General features: G+C 42.7%; 2 protein-coding genes across 3 annotated transcripts in view; one reads left to right on the top strand and one right to left on the bottom strand.

Annotated features, from left to right (window-relative positions):
• Window positions 1-25,063, bottom strand: part of LOC101886704 (zinc finger protein) — an 846,922-nt gene that overhangs the window by 584,623 nt on the left and 237,236 nt on the right. The window lies entirely within an intron of this gene.
• Window positions 1-25,063, top strand: part of LOC137491180 (NACHT, LRR and PYD domains-containing protein 12-like) — an 83,869-nt gene that overhangs the window by 33,669 nt on the left and 25,137 nt on the right. The window contains exons 2-6 of one of the 2 annotated variants that reach the window (XM_087248487.2): window positions 3,836-4,114; window positions 6,806-8,624; window positions 10,320-10,493; window positions 10,607-10,780; window positions 10,923-11,096. In XM_087248487.2, the coding sequence (XP_087104613.2) occupies window positions 3,856-4,114; window positions 6,806-8,624; window positions 10,320-10,493; window positions 10,607-10,780; window positions 10,923-11,096 (2,600 nt within the window). In that variant the 5' untranslated portion in view covers window positions 3,836-3,855. Of the gene's footprint in view, window positions 1-3,835; window positions 4,115-6,805; window positions 8,625-10,319; window positions 10,494-10,606; window positions 10,781-10,922; window positions 11,097-25,063 lie in introns of those variants that run through there. The other variant, XM_088650014.1, reaches the window with a different exon arrangement.

The following is a 25,063-nucleotide window of genomic DNA, read 5'->3' as shown; positions in this document are numbered from 1 at the left end:
TGCAGAAGTGAGAGCAGATAAGGAGCAAAGCCAGAAGTCGCTTTGTAAGCAAACATCAAAGCTTTGAATTTGATGCGAGCAGCAACTGGCAGCCAGTGCAAACGGATGAGTAGCGGAGTGAGGTGCTCTTTTAGGTTCATTAAAGACCATTCGTGCAGCTGCGTTCTGAAGCAGCTGAAGAGGTTTGATAGAGTTAGCTGGAAGCCTGGCTAGTAGAGAGTTGAACTGCATGTTCAGATAGGAAGCGTCAGACCTTTCTGATGTTATAGAGTGCGAATCTGCAAGATCGAGCAGTTCTATAAATGTGATCAGAGAAGTTCAGTTGGTCATCAATCGTTACTCCAAGGCTTTTCACCGTTTTGGATGCAGTAATGGTCGCCCCATCCATCTGGATTGAAAAGTTATGATGTAGAGTCGGGTTGGCAGAAACTTCAAGCATTTCCGTTATCGTGAGGTGAAGCTGAAGATGATGATTTTTAATCCAGTATGAAATGTCTGACAGGCAGGCTGAGACTCGAGCTGTAACCGAGGGATCATTAGGGTGCAAAGAGAGGTATAGCTGAGTAGAATCAGCATAGCAGTGTTTGATCAGTGAAGCAATGACGAGTGTATATAAGGTGAAGCTGATTACCTGATTTGTGAGTAGCAGAAGTAGGTGCTGTTTTGAGGTCAAAAGAGGCAAGCAGAGTCTGGAAGTCAGTAGCTTGAGTTCTTTCAATATGGATGTTGAAGTCACCTAGCACTAACAAGGGAGTGTCATTATCAAAAAAAGATGAGAGGAGAACATCCAGTTCATCTAAGAAGTGACCTAATGTATCTGGTGGGCAGTAGATGATATTTATGTAGAAGGGGTGGATAATGGTGACTGCATGGACTTCAAAGGAGCTGATTGTTGGCAGGGACGGTCTCTGGGTAAATTTCCATTCTTGCCTGCAGCGTACCTCCCGTGCTTTGCGAGTGTTAGTAACAACAGGAATTAGTAAACGTATAATAAAAGTGCAATGAAAACAATAAGTGTAAAGATAAAATAAATAAGTAAAATACTCAAGTGCTTTGTCGGTGTCTTTGCTCGGTGTAGTCCCACAGGTAGAGTCGATGGTCTTTACACTCGTGCAGGTAAAGTCGCTGGTCTTTGCACTCGTGCAGGTAGTCGATGGTTTTTACACTCGCGCAGGTAGAGTCGATGGTCTTTACACTCGTTGGTCTTCACACGAGGCGGCGTTTACACGACGCTGCCGCGGTGAAACTACCTGCTTATATACATCCCTGAGCGCTTGCTGATTGAATTCAGCTGGAAACGCCTCGTGAGTAAAAACAACAGAAACTGAGGCGGGGGGCACAAAACCGTCTGCGATCCACAAACAAGCTCTTACAGTAACCAAGGAAACAGTGAGTAAACTTTCTAGCACCACACACAAACAACTGAAAACAAGTCTAAATGTGCTAGAACCAAACACAAACAACTGAATACAAGCCTAAATGTCCTTGAACCATACACAAACAACTGAAAACAAGTCTAAATGTACCTACACGCTGCTGACCTCGTTGCTAAAGTGCTTGAATCGCCTCATATCCCCTGGCTGCTCCGTCATCAAGAGAGGTGAGAGCAGGAGCGCATGAGGTCTGGGCAATGAAAGGTCCATGCCTGCGTGAGCTCTCTTTGTACCTCCGTGAACAAGGGGACAGGGGGGTCGGGAAAGCTTCACCTTCTTATTCACCCCCACATAACACCCATCTAAGCGGTCCGGCCGTGGTTCTGGGGGACAAGTCATCTACAGTCCCATGGCCAAATCAGCCCAAGATAACATGGCTAATATGTCTGACTCAAGGTCCGAAACCTTGCTGACAACCCCGGAGGATGGCAGGGGGTCCGGATCTTCATTGAAGCATGTCAACCCATCTTTTGATGCCTAAATAGACATCACGCCCCTGGTGTCATTTAATGAAAGCGCGGCCAGCCCAGAGAATCGACTAGCGCTCACACTCGAAGCAGAAACAGAGCCCACTGACGAGGAGCGAAGGGGTCCGCAGGCCCGAAGGCGACGGATTAGCCCCACTGTAACCCTCAGGCCTGCCAGAGTTCTAACAGCTTGGTGGGCAGCAGCAGGGGTGACTTGACCTAATTAAAGAGCTCGCCGCGACCTCAATTGTGCAACAGTCAAGCCATCGCAATGCAGGCAAGAACTGTCTGTGAGCACTGCATCAACATGTTGGACCCCCAAGCATGTGACGCAATACTCATCCCTGTGATCCGGAGCGAGGAAACCCCAGCATCCAGAAACGCACGGTCGAAACGACATCTTTAGAAAGACGCGCTGCATGACTGTGTGCTCTGCTCTTTGTAGAAACTGCTCTTTTAGATCACCAGCAAAACACCAAGGGGACATGAAACCCAGTTCGCCCACCGCTAAAACGTTTTCCCCCGCACTGGTGAAGGAAATGCTTTATTTGTTGGAAGTCTGGTCTGAAGCAACACATCTGATGAGCTGACTCACACAGCCAACTGATATAGCCCTAATTGGCTCATCAGTTTCAGCTGTGGAGCTAAGCCTAGCCAAGTCAATTGGCATTCCATTGGCCCGTTTTCATATCTTCAGAAGTGATTGGTCGTCTAAAGCACTCCCAAAAGTCTGTTTATACAGACACATGTAGCAGTTCCCTTATGAAGGGGAACATGTCTATAGCTTACTAAAAGCCTTTATGTTTATTCATTTTTTCCTCAGTGGAAGCTGAGAAGAGGAAGAGGAGAAAAGGAAGAGAAAGCCAAGCAAGAGATGCCAGAAAAAGGGGGAAGGAAATAATGTGTAATTTTGCTATTTGAGTATAGGCAGGCCAGCACAGTGGCGCAGTAGGTCGCACGATTGCCTCACAGCAAGAAGGTTGCTGGATCGAGCCTCGGCTGGGTCAGTTGGCATTTCTGGGTGGGGTTGGCATGTTCTCCCCATGTTAGCGTGGGTTTCCTCCGGGTGCTCCGGTTTCCCCTACAAATCCAAAAACATGTGCTGACATTGGGTAAGCTAAAATTGTCCATAGTGTATGTGTTTGAATGCATGTTTTCCAGTGATGGGTTGCAACTGGAAGGGTATCCGCTGTGTAAAACATATGCTGGATAAGTTGGTGGTTTATTCCACTGTGGCGACCCCAGATTAACAAATGGACTAAGTCGAAAATAAAATAAATGAATGAGTATAGGTAATGATAGACAAGATAATGTTTGATTAAGATGAAGTGTTATAAAATGCCAATTCATTAAAATAAAGGTTACAAAGTAAAGAAGAACTATATTGTGTGTTTGCATATTTATTTCACAACCTTCAAGATTTTACCTTGTAAACTACAGGGAACAATAAGGGGAACAAATGATGAATTTACCCTTTAACTACAAGGAACAAGGAGGGAACAATGCTTCACTTTAATTTACAACCCGCAAATGCTTTATTTACCCCGTAAGTATAAGGAACAAGGTGGGAACAAGGAGGGAACAATGCTTCACTTTAATTTACAACCCCAAATGCTGTATTTACCCTTTAACTACAGGAAACAAGGAGGAAAATCTGGGCAAGAATTCTTGCTACCTGGTTACATTTGAGCTGCTGCAATGATCATTCAGTTCTTTTGCCATGTCTGCATTAAACAGCATAAACTGATGTCTAGGAGGCCATGTGTGTCACAATAAAAACAACATTTGATTCAGAGGATTCTGAGCATGTATAACTACAGTTGAAGTCCGAATTATTACACCCCCCCCCCCCCAAAAATAAATAAATAAATAAATAAAATAAATGCATATGTTAATTGTGAAACTAATGCAGAAGTTGTTGCTCTTGTCCTGTAGCTGTGAATGGGTGAAGCACCATGGCGAATGTTAAACAGCTGCTCAAGAACTCACTGGATGAACTGAGAGAAGCTGAACTAAAAGAGTTTCAGTGGTGCTTAGTAAATGACCATAGAGAGATTTCAACAGCTGAATTGGAGAATGCAGACAGGTTAAAGACAGTGGATAAGTTGGTGTCATGTTTTAAACCAGAAAGAGCTTTGAAGATCACAGTGGACACCCTGAGGAAAATAAAGCAGAATGAATTGGCTGAAGAGCTGGAGAATACACAGAAGCAAGGTACTGTTTAATTCCCTGTCAAAATTTCAAATGTGATAATTTTCAGTTCAAATCTTTTTATGTTATAACCCAGTCCTAACAATGGTTTTTGAGTCAGATGTATTGTCATAACATGTATTGCACAGCTTATGAACAATAAATGTAAATATATTTAATATTGTGTATATAGCTAATGTATGTGAATATATTGTTTGTCTTCGCTCATCTGAATTTTTTACTTTATTTATATGTGCAATTGTTTTTTTTCAAATGGGAAGTCAAGACATAGGCAAAGGGCCATAAAACCCACCTGTTGTAGGTTATAGTGTCGGGGGAGGGACAAGGGGAAGAATTTGAATAAAATCGGGAGTTTCCATTTGGGCAAGTCCTGATTTTCACCAAGGCAAAACAAACACACATGCAAGGGAGAAAGACAGTTAAAGCATTTAATGACGGTGGAATGTTTGATGCACGTCGTATAAGAGAAAAAAAAAACCTCTGCATTTCTCTGTAACTCAGATCCACTCGGTAGGTCAGAAAGCCATGTGTGTGGCTCAAACATTCCAATCAAACATTCCACCATCATTATTAAACACGACGGTCGGTAATAGAGCCGCATTTACAGCAGATCTTTCAGGTCATAATATTGTAGTGATATTAACGTAAACTAAGTAACTTAGAAATAATTTTGACTAAGGTCTGTCTTTAAACACTGAAAGAGTACTGCTGAAGATACAAACTGTAACTTTGCCATCTGAATGAACAAAGAAAGGGCACTGATCGCACACACTTACCAAATCTGTAAAGACAGGACAATCAACACCAACGTGACCTGCGTCTTTTTTTAAAGTAGACGAGAAGAAAATCCGGATTTCACAATTTTTTTAATGCGAAAAGGTCTCGAGTAAAAAATATTCTGTACAAACATATTTCTGCCGTGTGTCGCATGCACTGATCCACAAGTAAGTCCAGTTGTGCTCTTATAGCTGGAAAATGAAAAACAAAACCTTCCTTGCAGCATATTATAAAAGCAACACTGACGACCCGTATCTCCAAATAATTCTTATTCTTTTCCCACTTCTTTCGGCAACACAACATGTCGTCTCTCTGCCGTCTGAAAACCGTTTTAGATACCAAAGGTCTTAAAAGCTAGCATGCATATTAATGAAGTTGCACCACATACACAATAGAACGTGCTGATTGGTTTGAACCAAGTCTTACTCATGAATGAATGCAGCACACTCAGAGACGCATTTAGGCATTTCCACATACAGACGTCCAGTCTACATGCTGGAATACACGCTAAGATCTCATGGACGTGACGCAGCTTCAAAAATTTGTTTTAAACCAGAAGTACGTATTTGCTTGAAATAATGCAAAAACAACCAATTTTCTCTTATTAGTGAAATATATGTGTCCCAATAGTGTTTTTAGCAGTGTGGGACAGATATCTGACTGTCAACAGCTCAAAAAAATGTGTTTTTGTGTTTTGTGACCCTTTAATAAAGAAAAGAAAACAAGAAAGAAGAAGCTTAAAATAAGTTGCAAAACAAACATTTCTGAAACAGAAACCCATTCTAAAGCCAGCTCACACTGTCCATTGTCCGTAGTGTATGAGTGAGAATGAGTGTGTATGGATGTTTCCCATAGATAGTTTGCAGCTGAAAGAGCATCCGTTGCTTAAAAACATGTGCTGGATAAGTTGGTGGTTCATTCCGCTGTGGCAACCCCAGATTAATAAAGGGACTGAGCCAAAAAGAAAATGAATGAATGAATACTACTCTCATTAAAGTTTATGTAAAAATACGATTTCTGTAAAGTAGCTCCTCATTTTCTGTCATCAGGAGTCTGCATGGCTGTGGAAATAGTTGAGCATTAGCAGAATCATAATCCATAATCCAAGACCTCTATCAAGCCTTTTACACAATTTATGTTTCACAAAGAGAGATCTCCATCCCAGGGGCACACAAAGACAAAACTATAAAAACAACAATTTATTACTCATTTGCACAGACAGAATGAACAAATATGGAATATAGAGTTCAGCAAAGGAAAAGAAGAAAAAATATAGGTTGTAAAATAAACATTACTGGAACAAGAAAACATTGTAAAGCCGGCTCACACTGCATTTTTTAAATAATCCTATATGATTGTAGCTTTTTCATGAATATGGTTCTCATGTTAGAGTTTAGGATCTCAGTGTTCATAATGTCAAACTGTACAACAATAAAGAAGCCCTATACAAACAAGAAAACTTGTCTGTAGTTGGACATCATCCATCCATGACACATTTACTAACTTGCATTCTGAAAAGATAACACACAGAAAACATTACAAATCTACAGCGTTATTTTGTCCAAAACATGCCTCAATAATAAAACCAGGGAAATGTCAGGAAACATTGAGACAGCAAATGATCAGCAGAGTATAAAGTATTTCAAAAAACTGTAATAGACATATTTTAATTCTGGAGAATTCTTTTTGAAACATCCTGCATTTTTCTGAGTTATCGACTTTTTTTCAATACAATATAAGATTTAAGTCAAATCACCTACCCTTGCTCATTCAAATTACCATACAGGTTGTCACGTCATTTAAATGATGAAACAAATGACTTCATGAGTGCTGTTGTTATTTTTTCGTGTTTGAAAGCACAGGACATAATTATGTTTCACTTTAATAAAAAACAACTTTTTCCTCTCTCTTGTAAAGGTGCAGCTTCAGAGACCTGTAATTCCCCTCCTGTTGATTACACAAACACCAGCCGTGAACTAAAGAAGAAGTTAAAAGAGGACTATAAGCAAATATTGATTGGTAATTCACAGACGGGTCACCAGAAGAAGCTGGATGATATTTACACTGATATATATGTGGTGGAGAACGAGACTGGAGGAAGAGAGAATGACCATGAGGTGATACAGATAGAGTCAAAACACAACCAACAGACAGCCAAAGATAAACCACTCAAGTGTAACGACATGTTTAAAGTTCAGCCTGACACCGAACAAAACAAAAGAGTCCTGACACTGGGGATTGCAGGAGTGGGAAAGACTGTCTCTGTCAGCAAATTCATCCTTGACTGGGCTGAAGGAAAAGACAATCAGGAAATAGTCTTCATATTTCCACTGCCGTTCCGTAGACTGAATCTGATTAAAGAAGAAAAGTACAGTCTCATAGGTCTGCTTAACAAGTACTTCTTTAGTAGACCGGCAGGACTGAGTTCTCTTCCTGAAGAACAAGGCAAGGTCATGTTCATCTTTGATGGACTGGATGAATATCGCTTTCAGTTGAACTTTAAAGAGGTGGATGGATTTACAGATGTTGATAAAGAAATGACAGTGAGTAAGATAGTAACACATCTCTTAAAGAGAGAGCTGCTACGCTCTTCTCACATCTGGATCACATCCAGGCCAGCAGCAGCCAGTCTGATACCCCGAGACTACATTGATCAGGTGACTGAGGTGCGAGGATTCAGTGATGAGCAGAAAGAGCAGTACTTCATCAAAAACAGCAGTCCTGAGGTTGCTGGAAACATCATCGGCCACATCAAGAAATCCAGGAGTCTGTATATCATGTGCCACATCCCTGTCTTCTGCTGGATCTCTCTCACTGCTCTCAAGACCCAGAGGAACAATGACAAAACACCCACAACTCTCACAGAGATGTACATTAACTTCTTACTGTCTCAAAAGCAACAGATGAATAAAAAATACCGCACTGATTCTGAACCTGAAGCCAGTGCCTGGTCTTTTGAAGACATTGTTCTGAAGCTTGGGAAACTGGCCTTTAAACAGCTGCAGAAAGGACAACTGATTTTCTACAAAACAGATCTGGAGAAGTGTGGACTAGATGTCAAGGAAGGGTCTGTGTTCTCTGGATTATGTACTCGAATGTTTCAGGAGGAAAACCCCATTTCAGGGGAACAGGTTTACAGTTTTGTTCATCTCAGTGTTCAGGAGTTCATCGCTGCTCTCTATGTGTTTTTCACTTACAAAAACAAGAAAGCAAATCCATTTCTTGATTCCAGGAAAAAGGAACTGACATGGAAACTCTCTACAAAGACCCTGTTTAAACTTCACAAGGATGCAGTCGAGAAGACTTTACAAAGCAAGAATGGACACCTGGACCTTTTCCTTCGCTTCCTGCTGGGTCTCTCTCTGGAGTCTAATCAGAGTGACCAGAGTGTCCTGAAGGAGCTCCTGCCAGGACTGAAGCTCAAAACTGAGAACATCAAAGATACGACTGACTATATCAAAGAGAAAATAGAGGAGGAGAAATCAGCGGAGAGGACCATCAACCTCTTCTACTGTCTAAATGAACTGAAAGATGACTTTGTGGAGGAACTCCAGAAGAGTCTGAGCTCTGGAAATCTTACAACACAGGATCTGTCCTCTGCTCAGTGGTCGGGTCTGGTGTTTGTGCTCCAGATGTCAGAAGAGATTCAAGAGAAGTTTGAACTACAGAAATACAGAAGATCTGATGAAGCACTGATGAGACTGATACCAGTGGTCAAAAACACCACAAGGGCACTGTAAGAATTTTCTGTATACACTTATGCCCATTTCACACATTGATTTGCAACACATGAGTAAAATGTGTGCAGTGCAGAAACAGCACAGACTATTTGTGTTTTCATATCAAATATGCATTACTGATCTCCTGCTGTATACAATATCTGTTCTCCTTATGTTTACTCCATTTTAGACATTCTTTTCAATACTTTTACTCTTTTTAATAATAATATAATCTCATTTCAAAACTTAAAGCTCTAATATGTTACCATGAGTTTGGAAAACTGAGAAAGTTTTTAATAATGATAACTAATAATTAATTATCACACAAAACGTTCGAGGTTACTAAAGTAACCCTTCGTTCCCCGAGGAGGGGAACGGAAGCACTATAAGTGGATTTGATTGTTAAAATCCACGTATTGGGAGGTTCGGTTCAGAAGCTACTCGTCTGAAGAGTATTGAACGGGCCAATTAAGAATGAATTGGCAGCGCAAGCCTGCGCAGGTGAGCGGCATAAGCAATCAACTGAGTATATAAGCTCACCTGGCGCCAGCAGACGCTATCCTTTTTAAGCTGAAGAGACTTTTAACAGCTAAGGGACAGTCATTATGGTGACGGAGTATAGTGCTTCCGTTCCCCTCCTCGGGGAACGAAGGGTTACTTTAGTAACCTCGAATGTTCTCCTTCGGGGGGAACTCCAGCACTATAAGTGGATTTGATTGTTAAAATCCACGTATTGGGAGCCCATTGAAAGCGCCATAATGACTGCACCTTACCATCACCCACCATGAGAGAGCGGTCAGGCAAGCGTGACGCACCCAGATCATGAGAGGCGTGGTCCTCCAACGTGCCCTTGGCCTTAACTTATCCCACTTCAAAAAGAAGTTTTACGGAATAGGTATCTTTTTTGGGAGTCGCTAGCGTCTGGATAATTCTAGGAAATACGACAGTACGTTGGGAAGCGTGCCATCCCAGTAGGGAGGACGCTGCGGAGACCATCCGCACCCAATAGGGGGAAACAAATGGAATTACATATGGACTAACCCTGAAAAGGGGGAGTGCGCATAAAAAGGTGGTTAGCAGATAGGGAAAGCACGGGTCCGCCCAGGGGGGGAACTTAACCGTGGCGGAAAAAGCATATGGGGATCACCAGCGGGGATCGGCCATAGCAGGCACCTATACCCAAAACGCGGGCTGACCAGCGGGCAGACCTACTACGTAATGGGCCAGCAAGTGACTCCTCCGCTGAGTCAGTGCTGGGGGCCTCGGAGGAATCTGCAGGGCTCACCGAATGGGGAACTTTACTGACAGACAGGAGGGTGCACATCTCTCCGTGTTAGGGAAAAAAGGCACCGCAAGCGTGTACAACACCTACCGAGTTGTTTCCTCAATCACCAAAGGTCACCACCTAACACCCTTGAGGAAACCGGCTCCACTCGCAGATTATAAAATCTTGCAAATGTGTTGGGTGTCGCCCAGCCTGCAGCTCTACAAATGTCTGTTAAAGAAGCGCCACGCGAAGGCGGAACTGTGAATTGTTAGCTAAAGAATACCTTTATGTGTTTTTTAAAGTCTTGGATTCTCCCTTAAATTCAGTATTTACAGAGTCCATATGGTGATTTTACCTTTGCTTAAACTAAAAGACAACATTCAAGTGTTTTGTCTCTGCTCTGGATTAATAGATAAATGTCATTATTTCTGTTTTACCCTCACAGGCTTCAGGGCTGTAATCTCACTGTTCAGTGCTGTGAGAGTTTATCTTCAGCTCTACAATCCTCAAACTGTGTCCTGAAAGAGCTGGACCTGAGTATCAATGACCTGCAGGATTCAGGAGTGAAATTTCTCTCTGATGGACTGAAGAGTCCAAACTGTAAACTAGAGACACTGAGGTCTGAGTTCAAATACCTGATTGATTGATTGACTGTTTGATTATAATTATTACTTGCATGAAGTGAATGACAAAAAAACACTGTAAATTTAAATTAGTTATCTTATTTCTCAGATTTGTCCTGTGTAAACTCACTGCTGATTCTTGTGAGAGTTTGTCTTCAGTTCTACAATCCTCAAACTGTGTGCTGAGAGAGCTGGACCTGAGTAACAATGACCTGCAGGATTCAGGAGTGAAGAAGCTCTCTGATGGACTGAAGAGTCAACACTGTAAACTGGAGACACTGAGGTCTGAGTTCAAACACCTGACTGATTGCTTGATTGATTTATTGATTGATAGATAGATTGACTGTTTGATTATAATTATTATTTACATGAAGTGAATGACCAAAAAATACACTGTAAATTTTATTTGTTTTCTTATTTCTCAGATTTGTTACGTGTAAACTCACTGCTGATTCTTGTGAGACTTTGTCTTCAGCTCTACAATCCTCAAACTGTGTCCTGAGAGAGCTGGACCTGAGTAACAATGACCTGCAGGATTCAGGAGTGAAGCTTCTCTCTGATGGACTGAAAAGTCAACACTGTAAACTGGAGACACTGAGGTAAAAGATTCCCTACTCAACAATAACTACAAAACAATTTCATAACAGCCCACATTATTTCATATTAGGGCTTTTTGTGTTGTCAAGTTGCTGATTGGAGGAGCAGCAGGTAATCTTAGGGTTTATTGACTCAGAATGCAGAACTGAATACAGTGCAGCAGAAAGCCCAATGGTTTCCAGACATAGCCTCTGAACTCCTGTAAACAGAAATGTTCAACACTTGCTCTGAGTTCTCGACTGCTTTGGAGCTGACACAGATGACTGGTGCTGTGTGTGGAGGTTCTTTAACTTGACACGGCGTCTAAATAAGGCTGAGCTCAGGTGCGCAGTGCTTCAACAGAAATGAGGCGTAAGAGTAATCATAACACCATCATTATGGTAATGAGCTAAATGAGCTCTCCTCTGTCAGGGTAGAAAAAGAACAGATTCAATAGCAAGTGAAACAAATTTATTCTTCTAAAAAAAACACAAAATATCCTCAAAAAGGCAGGACAGATTACTCACAATAGGTTCAACGTACAAGCCTCATGAGCATGTAAAACGGACTGACGAAAGACAAGAGACGAGAGGACACTAAATAGGGAAGAAATCAAGCAGCAACAGGTGAAGGAGAGGATCGCAAATTGATTACCAGGTCTCTAAGGCGGGAAACAAAAAGCGAACAAGGAGCACATGGCCAGCTGTCAAAACAAAAACCACGTGCTCCAAACACACAAAGACAACACAAACAGGTAAGTCATTTTATACTCTTAACATCCTCATGTTGTCAGGTATATTAAATGTCGCCATGTAGGTCATTAGTTTCAAGAAGACAAAGACAAAAGTACAAATGAAAGAACACATGGAGCAAATCATGTCATCTAACATCTCCTGATCACTCCAGTTCACACACTTTCCATCTCTGAATATATATTTTCTCTCACTGACTGCTGTTTACATGAAGCACGCTTACTGACATGTAATGAGCCCCGCTGATCAGCTTCTGATGCCAGGTGTCCAGCAGCAACAAGCAAACATTGCTCTGTTTCACACTGAACAAACTTACAGTAGCAGCACAATTAAGCGATGGAACCATTACAGATTTTGGTTTTTAGGATTATAGTCTGAGAAATAATCACAGTTTCATGGTTATCACGATTGTTAAGCATTCATTAATTTCAGAACACTACTAGTTTAGAAAATCACATGAAAACTACACATTTTACAGTGTTATTTACTAGAGGTGTAAACCTATGCTGGTCTCACGGTTTGGTTCGGTTACGATTATCATGCCTTCAATTCGGTTCAATTCGATATCTCGGTGCATCACAGTGCATTGATGATGCTTTCCATATACAGTGTTATATTTTATGGGGGAGGCTATAACAAGCTGTCTGTATAAATACACAGACACACAGCACCACACTGTCTCTCATATACACAAACATAGACAGCACCAAATAAACAAACAAACACACACACACGCACACACACATACACTTAAACCTTCGCAACAGGGAGAGCTCGCGCTCTACGAATAAAAAAAAAGGAAAAAAGAAGCACTTTTCTGACGGTCCCTTACTGAGAGCTTCTCTCAGCGCGAGCTCTCCCGGCTAAACACATATTGTGAGGGCTTAAACGGAGCAGTGCTCGTAATGTTGAGTGAAAAAAAAGAAAGACAGCTGTGAAACATATTCAGCTTTGTCTTTTTGTAAGAAACACACTTTAGATATTTTTAGGTTAAGAGGTTTTTAAGTTATTGCCATCTATAACTGATTGTGTGTCAGGAATATCGAAAACAAAACCAACTGAACCACGCTCATTTCTGGCGCCCCCCTGGATATACAGCGCCCTTATCGTTTGCCTATGGTGCCTATGCCACGGGCCAGCCCTGAGTTGGCTGAGTGTTGTAAATACTCACGCTCACCTCCCTCGCGACAGAGCACATAGAAGATAAATTACGTCAGTGCATAATAACTGGTTTTGATTATTACTGAACCGATACAGAATTGTCTGCGTCTGCATCGCGGTGCACCGAAGAAACAATTAATTTTGACACCCCTATTATTTACTGCTGCTCGGTAACCAAATAATAAAGCACAAACTAACATTAAAAACATACACTAGTCCGTTTCCCTCCTTGTGCTAAAAATAGGTGATAACAAGTAATACAACAAGTAATAATTTTACAGTGAAAATAACAACAGAACAACGAATAAATAAATAAAATTGTGGATAAACAAAAACAGTATTTTTTTTCATCTTTTTATTAACATTTTAACTATTAATTACAAAACACATTGAAACACACCAATAGACAATGCCCATTTATAACAATGCAACGCTAAATAAAAAAAAAAAGATAATAAATAAATAATAATAATACAAAAAATAATAATAATTATTATTAATTAATTAATAAATAGAATATGTACATATATGCATAATAAAACTACAATATACATATTGCATGTATATATATATATATATATATATATATATATATATATATATACATACACACACATAAACACTAAGGGTGTCACGATTTCGATTTTAATCAACAATCGATCGAAATTTATGCTCGATTTCGATTATCGAATCAAAAAATAGAATCGTCGATGCTGCCACGCCCCCATGTCACGTCAGCTTGGCTTTCCAAGCGGGAAAAAACACGCTTGTTGAAGTGCTTGTTAAACTGTGCAGACGCAGGAGACCCATCAACAGCTTAAACCTTCAGGGCTCGACAATAAGGACTGCCCGATAGCCCGGAGCCAGCGTGCGAGACGCTCGGGTCAGTGTACAGTGCTGCCTTGTTGACTGACAGATTGAGCCAGAGCTGCGTGCTGCTACTGTCTGTCAATTGTGTGCAAATACAATCTTACGGTGCTTTCACACATAGACGTTTGTTTCAGAATCTGTCTCGTTTCCCCCGTTAGTTTGTTTGGCATATATCCAGCAGTTGCGCTCGCATCCGCGCCAAATCAATCAGTCCGAGATCGCATGAATGAGACGGTCTCTGCCCTACTGAGCGGATCAATTGTAGTGAGAAAACAAAACAATGCAACGAACTAATGACCCAGGCTATATCACAGTGTATTATGATCGTGTAATAGCCATATATACGGCTATATGAAGAGAGAATGATGAGCAGGGCCAGATGTCATTCTTACCGGTAAATGCGAAAGTGAAAGCATGATGAAATATTACCGAGAGCTGTTTATCCAGCCTGATCTCGGTTTATTCGTCAGGAAAATTGACCGAAATTACTATCTGTTAATTTTTCCATGTTTTAATCGTATAATATGTTGTATTAGGCATGTTGTTTTGTTCATTTCCGCACTGACAGCTCGAAAGAAAGATTTACATTGATCTGATGCAGTCTCGGTTCATCTGCTATGTCTCTCTATAATTTAAGTCTATAATGCAGAATTCTAGCCAACATTTCTTTAATAGATTGATTAATTCAATAGATCGACTTTTAAAAAACCTGAAAATTGAAATGAGGCTCTGTATATATGAGAAAGTCTGACCTCGGCTTTATATTCGGTGACGATGTCTGTGGGTTGTTAAAATTAAGGTGCACATTTTTGCTTCTAAAATATTCTATACACAACTGGTCAAAAGTTTGGGGCCAGTATGATTGTTAAATATGTTTAACTAAGCTTCTCCTGCTCACCAAGGCTGCAATTATTTCATCATAAATACAAATTGTGAAATGTTGCACGATAAAATAACTGTTCAAAAGTAGTTTATCATTTAATTTATTCATTTATTCCAGTGATTTTAAAGATAAAATTTCAGCTTCATTACTCCAGTTACATGATCCTTCAGAAATCACTAATATTAATTATTATTATATTTATTAATGGTAATAGTAACAAAAGCAATAATGTCTGGAGTAATAATTTTATTTAAAACTACATACAATAACAAAGTAGTTATTTAAAATTTTGATAAATATTTAACAATTTAACATTTTTTACATTTAATAAATGTAGCCTTGATGAACTGAATACGTTTTCTTAAAAAACATTAAAAAAATTACTGTAAATATATATATACAGTGGAAGTCAGAATTATTAGCCCCCCTTTGTTGTTTTTTTCTTTTTAAAATATTTCCTAAATTATGTTTAACAGAGCAAGGAAATGTTGATAGTATGTCTGATAATATTTTTTCCTCTGAACAAAGTCTTATTTGTTTTATTTTGGCTAGAATAAAAGCAGTTCTTAATTTTTTATGAACATTTTAAGGTCAAATTTATTAGCCCCTTAAGCTAATTGTTTTTCAGACTGTCTCCAGAACAAACCATCGTTATACAATAACTTGCCTAATTACCCTAGCCTGCCTGGTTAACCTAATTAACCTAGTTAAGACTGCTTCAATATTTTACTTTCACACTAGTATTTAGTCATTTGAGCAAACACCTCAGATACTGTTGGCTGGTTCCTGTTGGTTGTGCACCTTTTTTTTACCAACGCCATAATAACGACACAGATCACTGCCTATTCACAAGAAAAAAGTGATTGACAGGTGGTAATTATGTGTGTAACTTGCCTTTATTCATTTACTGTATGATTTGTTTATGGGTAAAACAAAGACCATACAGGTCAGGTAGTTTAAACGGTAGACTACAAATAATTAATTTGTTATTAAATAATTAATTAATTATTCATAATCGAAAATCGAATCGAATCATGACTTAAGAATCGAAAATGTAATTGAATCGAGAATTTAGAGAATCGTGACACCCCTAATACACACACATATATATATATATATATATATATATATATATATATATATATATATATATATATATATATATATATATATGCATACATATATACATACCCATACAGACATAAATAGATACAATAATATTAAAATAAAACACATAAATTTAATTATGACATACCATAACTCAATATGCAGCTTAAAGAAGCATCAATAAAGTCTAAGTAAGGAATCCAGACTTGATGAAAAGCCTCAGTAGACATATGAATGACACAGGTAAGAAATTCTAAGGGAATCATTTTCCTAATAATATTGTGCCACCCTTTCAAACATGGGGGTTTGTCACTGATCCAGCTTATCAGTATGTTTTTCCTGGCAACGAAGGCTAAAATGTCAAATAAACGATTACTGAATTTATTAGGCAAACGTCCAACCGGGAGACCTAAAATTAAAGATAGCGGATCCATCTGTAGCTGAAGTCCAAACATACGGCTCATAAAAGTAACTACTTTTGCCCAATAAGCTTTTATACCAGGACAATTCCATAATAAATGGGTGTAGTCTCCCACTTCCACCTTACATTTAACACAAAGTGGTGAACTGTTTGAGTTAAACTTGCTTCTGAGAAGTGGTGTAATGTGTAATCTGTGAACAATTCTAGGTTGAATAGATTTGGCCCTGTTGCAGACAGAGATCTTTTTAGCCTGAGTCCAGATTAGATCCCATTCCTCATCTGTAATGGTCAGCTGAAGCTCCCTCTCCCATATCCTTTTAAGCTCCTGAGTATGCACTTCTACATATTTACAAAGAGCATCAGGGCCGGAGTGGGACTCCTTTTCAGCCCTGGAGTTTCAAGCCTCAGACCGGCCCACCTCATTGCACAACTGACTATATTAAAATAAGGTCATTTCCTATTCAGTTTCTAATTACACTATCACGTCTTTTTTTTTTTTTTTTTTTTGAGAAAACAGCTGCTTCATAACTTCAAATGTTCAACAACCCTAACAGTATAATATGTCTTAACAATAAAAATAAAAAAAATAACATACTCAGACGAGGATCAAACCCGGGTCGGCAGCGTCGTAATCTGACTTATCTGAGTTATATCATCATTAACCTGCAGGCTGGTTATATATAAAAGAGCAGACCTGTGCTAAAATAATGAATAAGAAGACTGTGGTCAAGTAAATAAATAAATTAATTTAAAAAGTGTGACTGCTGAGAGCAACAGATTCTGTAGCTAGGGACACCGGCCCTCACGGCCAAAAAACCGACCGGCCCACCGGGAATTCTCCGGGTCCTCCCGATTAGCCAATCTGGGCCTGAAGAGCATTATAAAAGTATGTGATCTGCTTGCAGGAAGGGGGATTCAACAAAATTTTCTCTACAACTGACATGAAAGCATTAGTAGCAAGTGTAGTACCTTTAAAAATATAATCCTGAATTTGAAGAAATCTAAAGAAATTAAATCTGGGTAGCTTATATTTTATGAACAGGTCTTCAAAAGACATTAACAAGCCTTCGTCAAACAGATCACAAAGTCTGCATAACCCATAAGTATTCCAAGTTTTGTATTCCAATCTGAGATGCTGGGCAAAAACTCTGGGTTATTGTAAATGAGGGTTAAAGAAGAGGACAAATCAGCTCTGCCCTCTATCTTGCGTATAATAGACCAGGCTTTCCAAGTATTACATACAACTCTGTTATCACATAATGTCTTGACTTCCTTAAAACTCCTAACAAATAACAAATTTTGTAAAGGACAAGATGATTGTGAAGCTTCTAAATAAAGCCAAATTGATTTAGGGTCCTCTTTAAGCCATTCCCCTATAAACCTGATCTGACAGGCCAATTGGTATTTTCTGATATTTGGCAAATCTAAGCCCCCCAGAGAACTAGAAAGCTGCAATTTGGAAAGTTTTAGCCTTGGTTTACGCTTATTCCATATAAATGAGCTAAGCCATCCATTTAATTCTTTAATTCTTTTATTTGGGATTATTATTGGGATCATCTGTAGCAGATAAAGAAGCCGAGGCATTATATACATCTTTACTACAGCAATCCTTCCCAGCCAAGAGAGAGGGAGATCTGACCATCTAAATAGATCATTACGAATTTTTTCTAGGAGTGGAATAAAATTAACTTTAGATAATTGACAGATTGTGGGGGTAATATTAATTCCTAAATAAGTGAAGCCTGAATCTGAGACCTTAAATGGGAAGGTAGACCTATTAAATACCTGTGTGCTAGAATGTTTTAAATGCAATGCAACCGATTTGGAGAAGTGTATCCTGTAGCCAGAGAAGCTACCAAATAAATTAATTATATCTACTAAACTCGGTACTGAATATTCAGAATTAGAAAGAAAAAGCAGGATGTCATCTTCGTAAAGAGAGATTTTATGCTCTTTAGCACCTACCGACACCCCAAAAACAGTCTCCTCCCTTATTGCCTGAGCCAACGGCTCAATCGCTAAAGCAAACAGCAATGGGGAGAGAATGCTCCCCTGTCTAGTACCCCGAAACAGAGGAAAATTATCTGACCTGTAACCGTTAGTGACAACAGCTGCAAGAGGGGAAGAATAAAGTAAACTAACCCAACGAATAAAATTGTCACCAAGGCCAAACCTTTTCAAACTGTAAAATAAATAAAGCCACTCCACCCTGTCAAAGGCCTTCTCTGCATCTAAGGCCCCGTTTACACTAATGCGTTTTAGTTTGAAAACGCATAAGTTTTGCTACGGTTACGCCAACCGTCCACACTACGCCGGAGTTCTCGAGCGCCGAAAACGGAGCGTTTCGAATACGCTGGAGAGGCCGTATTCATTCTGAAACGCTGCTGCTCCGTCTCAGTGTGGATGATGGAAAACGGAGACATCTGAAAACGGAGGCGGGGCTGCTGACATTCGCCTCTCTGATTGGGGCTTTTCCTGATTATTAAGTAGCCTAACACACACAGTCCAGTCCTGCATTCTCTCCTTGTAAGTTCAGACTTTGCATGTTTGATCAAGGCTGCAGTCTCTTCTTCTCAGTTTGATATGGAAAACAGACTATACCGAGGACACGGGTAAATCTTCAAAGGAAACAGTGTACTTTATAACTTCATTCACATCACCCTGGCTACGTTGTTTCACTTTCTCAACAATAAAATGTATACATGATTTAAGGAACTGCCTATTTTCATTATGATATTAACAACTTAACAGACAGCAGAAATGTTGAGGTGCCGTGCTGCATGAGCGTCATCTTCACTATGTGGATATTTATAACAAAACGGAGCCTATAACAACTGCCTCCTTTCAATTTCAGTGAAAATACGAAACACACCCTCTCTTTTGCTGAATATCAGTTTTAATAATCGATAATGGCCATTATAAAAGTATAACATACAATAAGTTTTTACATTATAGGAAATAAAGGCAAGCGATCAGTCAATATACATAATAGGCTACGTGGTTTCATTAATCATTAACTTATCTTTGCGCTCAGCCAAAACACGCTACCTGAGAAAAAGTAAGATTCTAATGACCAAAGCTGGGTAAAACGCGAGTGTGGACGCGGATTGTTTTCATTCTCAAACGCCGTTTTAAAACTAAAACGCACTAGTGTAAACGGGGCCTAAGGATAATATAAGGGTGTCAGTACTGCATTTATGTGACAGCTCAATAATATTAAGAAGTTGTCTAATATTGTTACTAGAATTTCTACTCTTAATGAAGCCTGTTTGGTCTTCATTAATTATAGATGGAAGTATTTTCTCCAGTCGTAATGCAAGTATCTTGGAAAGCAACTTTAAATCTACATTCAACAAGGAGATCGGCCTGTAGGACCCACCATCCTCTGGGTCTTTTCCTTTTTTTAAAATAAGGAAGATATTGGCCTCTCTAAGCGAGAGAGGGAACATGTTTGTCTTAAAAGAATAATTATACATGGCTAAAAGAGGATCTATTAATAAGTTCTCAAATTCTTTATACACTTCACTCCCTAGGCCATCGGGGCCTGGAGATTTACCAGATTGTAACCTACGTTAAGCAACTAAGGCTACCTTCTTTGAAATGGGGGCATTCAGCATTGTTCTTTGCTCATCAGATATACTAGGGAGTGTTACGTTATCATAAAACGTTTTCATAGCATTTTAATTTTGAGTAGAGTATTGAGAATTTTACAAATCGGAGTAAAACTGCATAATTTTATAAATCCAGATTCAAATGATTGTTCTCCTGTAGAGTCCCTAATAGATGTAATGAACTGTGGACTAAATTTATTCTTCAGTAAATAAGATAAATACTTATTAGGTTTATTACCATGCTCATACAATTTTTGCTTCGAGAATTATATTTTAGTACTGGCCTGCTGTGTTAACAATGAGTCCAATGAGGCTTGTATTACACTTGTATTTCTAAGTTAGTGGCAGATGAATTTTTTATGTGATCCTCTGTAGCCATTTTGAGTTCTAGTTCTTAATGTTCCTGCTTTTCTTTTTGTTTCCGTTTCTTTGTTATGGAATAAGATATGACAAGTCCTCTAATGTAAGCTTTACAAGTCTCCCACAGTATGGATGAATTATCTATCGACTCTGAGTTAATTGGCCAAAAAATCCTAAATTCGGAATTAAAATATGAAATAAACTTATTATCTTTAAGCAATAATGTGTTAAATCTCCAATGTTTTGTGGATTTAGAAAGTCCTCCAACTAACATGTCCAGTGTTACCGTAGCATGATCGGATATCACTGTGTTCCCCTTCGGGGGGAACTTCAGCACTATAAGTGGATTTGATGTTCTAAATCCACGTATGGGAGGATTCGGTTCAGAAGCCGCTTGTCTGAAAGAGTATTGAACGGGCCAATGAAGCAATGAATTGGCAGCGTAAGCTTGCGCAGATGTGCTGCATCGCCAATTAACTGAGCATATAAGCACACCTGGCGCCAGCAGACGATATCCTTTTTGCTTCAGAGACTTTTCTGATCGAGTTCATGAGGGTTCCTCTTGCTGAGCTACAGCCACATCGAGCGAACAAGTGTCTCCCGGTCCAGAGCGAGTCCACGCAGCGGCAGACGGTCGAGCTGGGTTTCTCCCTTGCCTGGCGTCCCTTTGGGTCCGGTCCTCCAGAGCGGTGCGTATTGTTGCAAAGCATCCTAAAAGAGCAACACAGTCGTGCAGCACGTCCTTTTCGTTAGAGAGCGAGCCACCCCAGTCGCCTCCTGCTCTGCAGCGGGCGCTCGGGCAGATCTGAGGGTTCCAGCGAAAGATAATCCACCGCCTAAGGGCTCACGGACCTCTCGCTCCTCCAAGTGCTCCATCCAAGCTTTGGGTGCTGGGAGTGATCCGTCTAATCAGATGGTTGCTCTCACGCTCGCTGACACCGGAGATCAGATGCCCTCCGTGGCATCGGAGGGTGGGCTTTCATTGTCCGACGATGATCCGGACCAGCTCGCTCCCTTCGGGCAGGTGAGCGCTGTCAAAACGGATACTGAAATGTACGTGTTAGCCGTGCTTACCCGGGCTGCTTCGGCCGTGGGTTGGAGATGGTTTATCCTCCAGCTCCGCGGCCGGACCGACTAGAGGGGCGTTCCCTTCTTCCCGGCGACGCACAGTAGGCTCACGCGGTCTTAAAGAGCACTTTTTTTTTGCTCGTGCTGCGTGTCCCTCCACCCTCACCACTCTTGGTGGTGGAGCGGCCAGGGGGTATGTGGCTTGTGGATTCCTCAGGTTGAGTGTGCGATGGCGGTTAATCCGCGCGGCGCCTCTTCTTGGCGGGGTCTGCCTTGTCTCCCATCCAAAGCCTGTGAGTTTTCTGCTCCCTCGGAGCTAGAGCTTACAAAGCTATGGACCAGGCTGCATCCGCCTTGCATGCGATAGCCACCTACCAGCGCTAGCAAGCGCAGGCACTGGCAGAGCTGCACAAGGGTGGGTCCAACCCAGGCTTATGAGCTTCGCATCGCAGCCGACTAAGCTCTTCGGACTACTAAGTCCGCTGCGTGTGCTTTGGGGAGGACGATGTCCACACTAGTGGTCCAGGAGCCCCACCTCAAACTAGAACTTGGCGGGTATGCGCGAAGTTGACAAAGTCTGCTTTCTTGACTCGCCCATATCCCAAGCTGGTCGGCGACACAGTCTACGAATTCACCCAGGAATTCGAGGCAGTGAGAGAGCAGTCCGATGGGTGATGTCTTATCGGCGGCCCCGTAAGCCCGCTCCGCCCGCCGTGCCATCCATACCTGCTCCTCGCTGAAGGCGCCCGCCTACGAGAGCTGCTCCGCCCCCGCACTCGCCTCTGGCGAAGCGAGCGCGTCAAACACCTCGGAAGCAGGCAACTCCCCCTGCCCAAAACGCCACTAAGTCCGGCAACGGACCGCGAAGCGTCCCTGGGACAGGTCATCTGGAGAGGAGGGAACTTGCTCTTTCCCCGCTGGAGGGCGGGGCGCCATTTCTAACGGCACCTTTTTACTGCCATGAAATGAAAGGGCACTTTTCCACTTCCCCGGAGGTGACAGCCCGAAATCTGCCAGTTTGAGCTCAGCTCTCTAGCTCGTAGGTTTAGTGCACTCCGCCAGTGGCTCACGAGCACTGCAGGCCCTGCCAGTCTGGGACGCGCCGCCTCTCAGCTCGCAGGGTCTGCATGCTCCGCCAGCGGCTCACGGGCGCTGGGGGGACGGTCTCCCTTCTCCCAGCCCCCAAGCCCCCCCTCCGGAGTCAGGGTGCGGAGCCAGAGCGAATCGCTCTCCTCCAGCTCTTCTGTGGGACCCTCGCGCTTCCCGGATCAGCACACCCGCTCTGCGCTGCCCCTCCGTGGGTACGTCAACGATTGCTGCGATGACGTCATTAGCGAGGGCTCTGCCTGCCTGGTTAGCGCAGGCCAGCCCCTCGCGGTGGCTCATACGCACGATCAGACTCGGCTACGAACTGCAGTTCTCAGAACAGCCTCCCAAGTTCACGGGCGTGTATTCACCAGGGTCAATCCCCTGTCCGCCCCTGTCTTGCGAGAGGAGATTGCTGCCCTCCTGGCGAAGGGTGCAATCGAGCCGGTACCTCCACCCGAGATGGAGAGCGGGTTTTATAGCCTGTACTTCATCGTACCCAAAAAGAGTGGTGAGTCACGGCCAATCCTAGATCTGCGCATTTTGAATCGCTGCCTTCACAAGCTGTCATTCAGAATGCTTATGCAGTAGCGCATCCTCCGATGCGTCTGCCCTTAGGATTAGTTTGCAGCCATAGACCTGAAGGATGTGTATTTTCATGTCTCCATTCTTCCACGCCACCGTCAGTTTCTGCGGTTTGCGTTCGAAGGTCGAGCGTGGCAGTACAAGGTCCTCCCCTTCGGGCTCTCTCTGTCTCCGTGGGTCTTCACCAAACTCGCGGAGGGTGCCCTAGCGCCCCTTCGGCTCGCGGGCATCTGCGTACTCAATTATCTCGACGATTGACTGATTTAGCCACTCTAGGGAGCAATTGACTGCGTACAGAGACGAGGTGCTCCGGCATCTTCGCCTATTGGGGTTGCAGGTCAACTGGGAAAAGAGCAAACTCGCCCCAGTGCAGAGGATCTCTTTTCTCGGAATGGAGCTGGACTCGGTCACCATGGTAGCGCGCCTCTCCGGAGAGCGCGCTCACCTGCTGCTGAACTGTCTGAGGGAGCTCGACAGCAAATTAGTGGTCCCACTGAAATATTTTTAGAGGCTCCTGGGGCATATGGCTGCGGTTGTCATGCCGCTCGGACTGCTCCATATGAGACCACTTCAGCACTTGCTTCAAGATCGAGTTCCAAGACGCGCATGGCATGCGGGCACACACCGAGTCTCTGTTACTGCGCTGTGTCGCCGCACCCTCAGCCCCTGGAACGACCCCTTGTTCCTGCAGGCCGGTGTGCCTCTGGGACAGGCGTCCAGTCATGTTGTTGTCTCAACAGATGCTTCCAGCACAGGCTGGGGAGCCGTGTGTCGCGGGCATGCAGCTGCGAGCCTGTGGGTAGGTGCCCAGCTGCATTGGCATATCAATCGCCTATAGCTGTTGGCAGTGTTTCTTGCTCTCTGCCGTTTTTCTCCGAAGCTGGAGCAGCAACACGTGCTGGTCAGGACGGACAGTATGGCGGCGGCAGGGTATATCAACCGCATGGGGGGTATGCGCTCTCGCCGCATGTCTCAGCTCGCCCGCCATCTGCTCCTCTGCGCGACATTCACATCCCAGGTATGCTCAACTGTGCAGCCGATGTGCTCTCACGGCAGCAGATTCACTCTGGAGAATGGAGACTCCACCCCGAGTCTGTCCAGCTGATATGGGTGCGATTCGGGGAGGCCCAGATCGATCTGTTGCTTCCCCCGAGAACGCTCATTGCCAGTTGTTTTATTCCCTGACCGAGGGCACTCTCGGCACGGACGCACTGGCCTACAGCTTGCCTCGGGGCATACGCAAGTATGTGTTTCCCCCAGTGAGCCTGATCGCACAGCTACTGTGCAAGGTCAGGGAGGACGAGAAGCAGGTTCTGTTAGTTGCGCCCCTCTGGCCCAACCGGACCTGGATATCAGAGCTCTCCCTCCTCGCGACGGCCCTCCCATGGCAGATCCCTTTGAGAAAGGACCTACTTTCTCAGGGACAAGGCACCATCTGGCACCCTCGCCCCGATCTCTGGAACCTCCACGTGTGGTCCCTAGACGCGAAGAAGACTTAGGTAACCTGCCGCCCGCGGTGGTTGATACCATCACTCAGGCTAGAGCCCCCTCCACGAGGCGCGCCTACGCCCTGAAGTGGAGTCTATTCACTGAATGGTGTGTCTCTCGCAGAGAAGACCCCCCGATCTTGCCAGATCAGTGTTGTGCTCTCTTTCCTTCAGAGAAGCTGGATAGCAGGCTGTCGCCCTCCACTCTCAAGGTTTATGTTAACGCCATCTCCAATCACCATGATGCGGTGGCTGGTGGCACCGTGGGGAAGCATAACCTCATCATTTGGTTCCTCAGAGGCGCTAGCTGAATTAATCCAACTCGCCCCCCTCTCACACCCTCTTGGGATCTCGCCCTCGTTCTCACGAGCCTGCGATTTGATCCCTTCGAGCCACTCGATACAGTATCCTTAAGATTTCTGTCCCTGAAGACAGCTCCATTAAGAGGGTCGGGGACCTGGAGGCATTTTCGGTCAGTGACTCGTGCCTGGAATTCGGGCCGGATTTTTCTCACGTTATCCTGAGACCCCGCCCGGGTTATGTGCCCAAAGTTCCTACCACTCCCTTTAGAGATCAGGTAGTAACCCTGCAAGCGCTGC

The sequence above is a fragment of the Danio rerio genome, chromosome 4 (genome assembly GCF_052040795.2).
Source record: "Danio rerio strain M-AB ecotype USA chromosome 4, GRCz13ab, whole genome shotgun sequence".
Classification (NCBI taxonomy): domain Eukaryota; kingdom Metazoa; phylum Chordata; class Actinopteri; order Cypriniformes; family Danionidae; genus Danio; species Danio rerio.
This window is presented reverse-complemented; position numbering and strand designations above follow the sequence as displayed.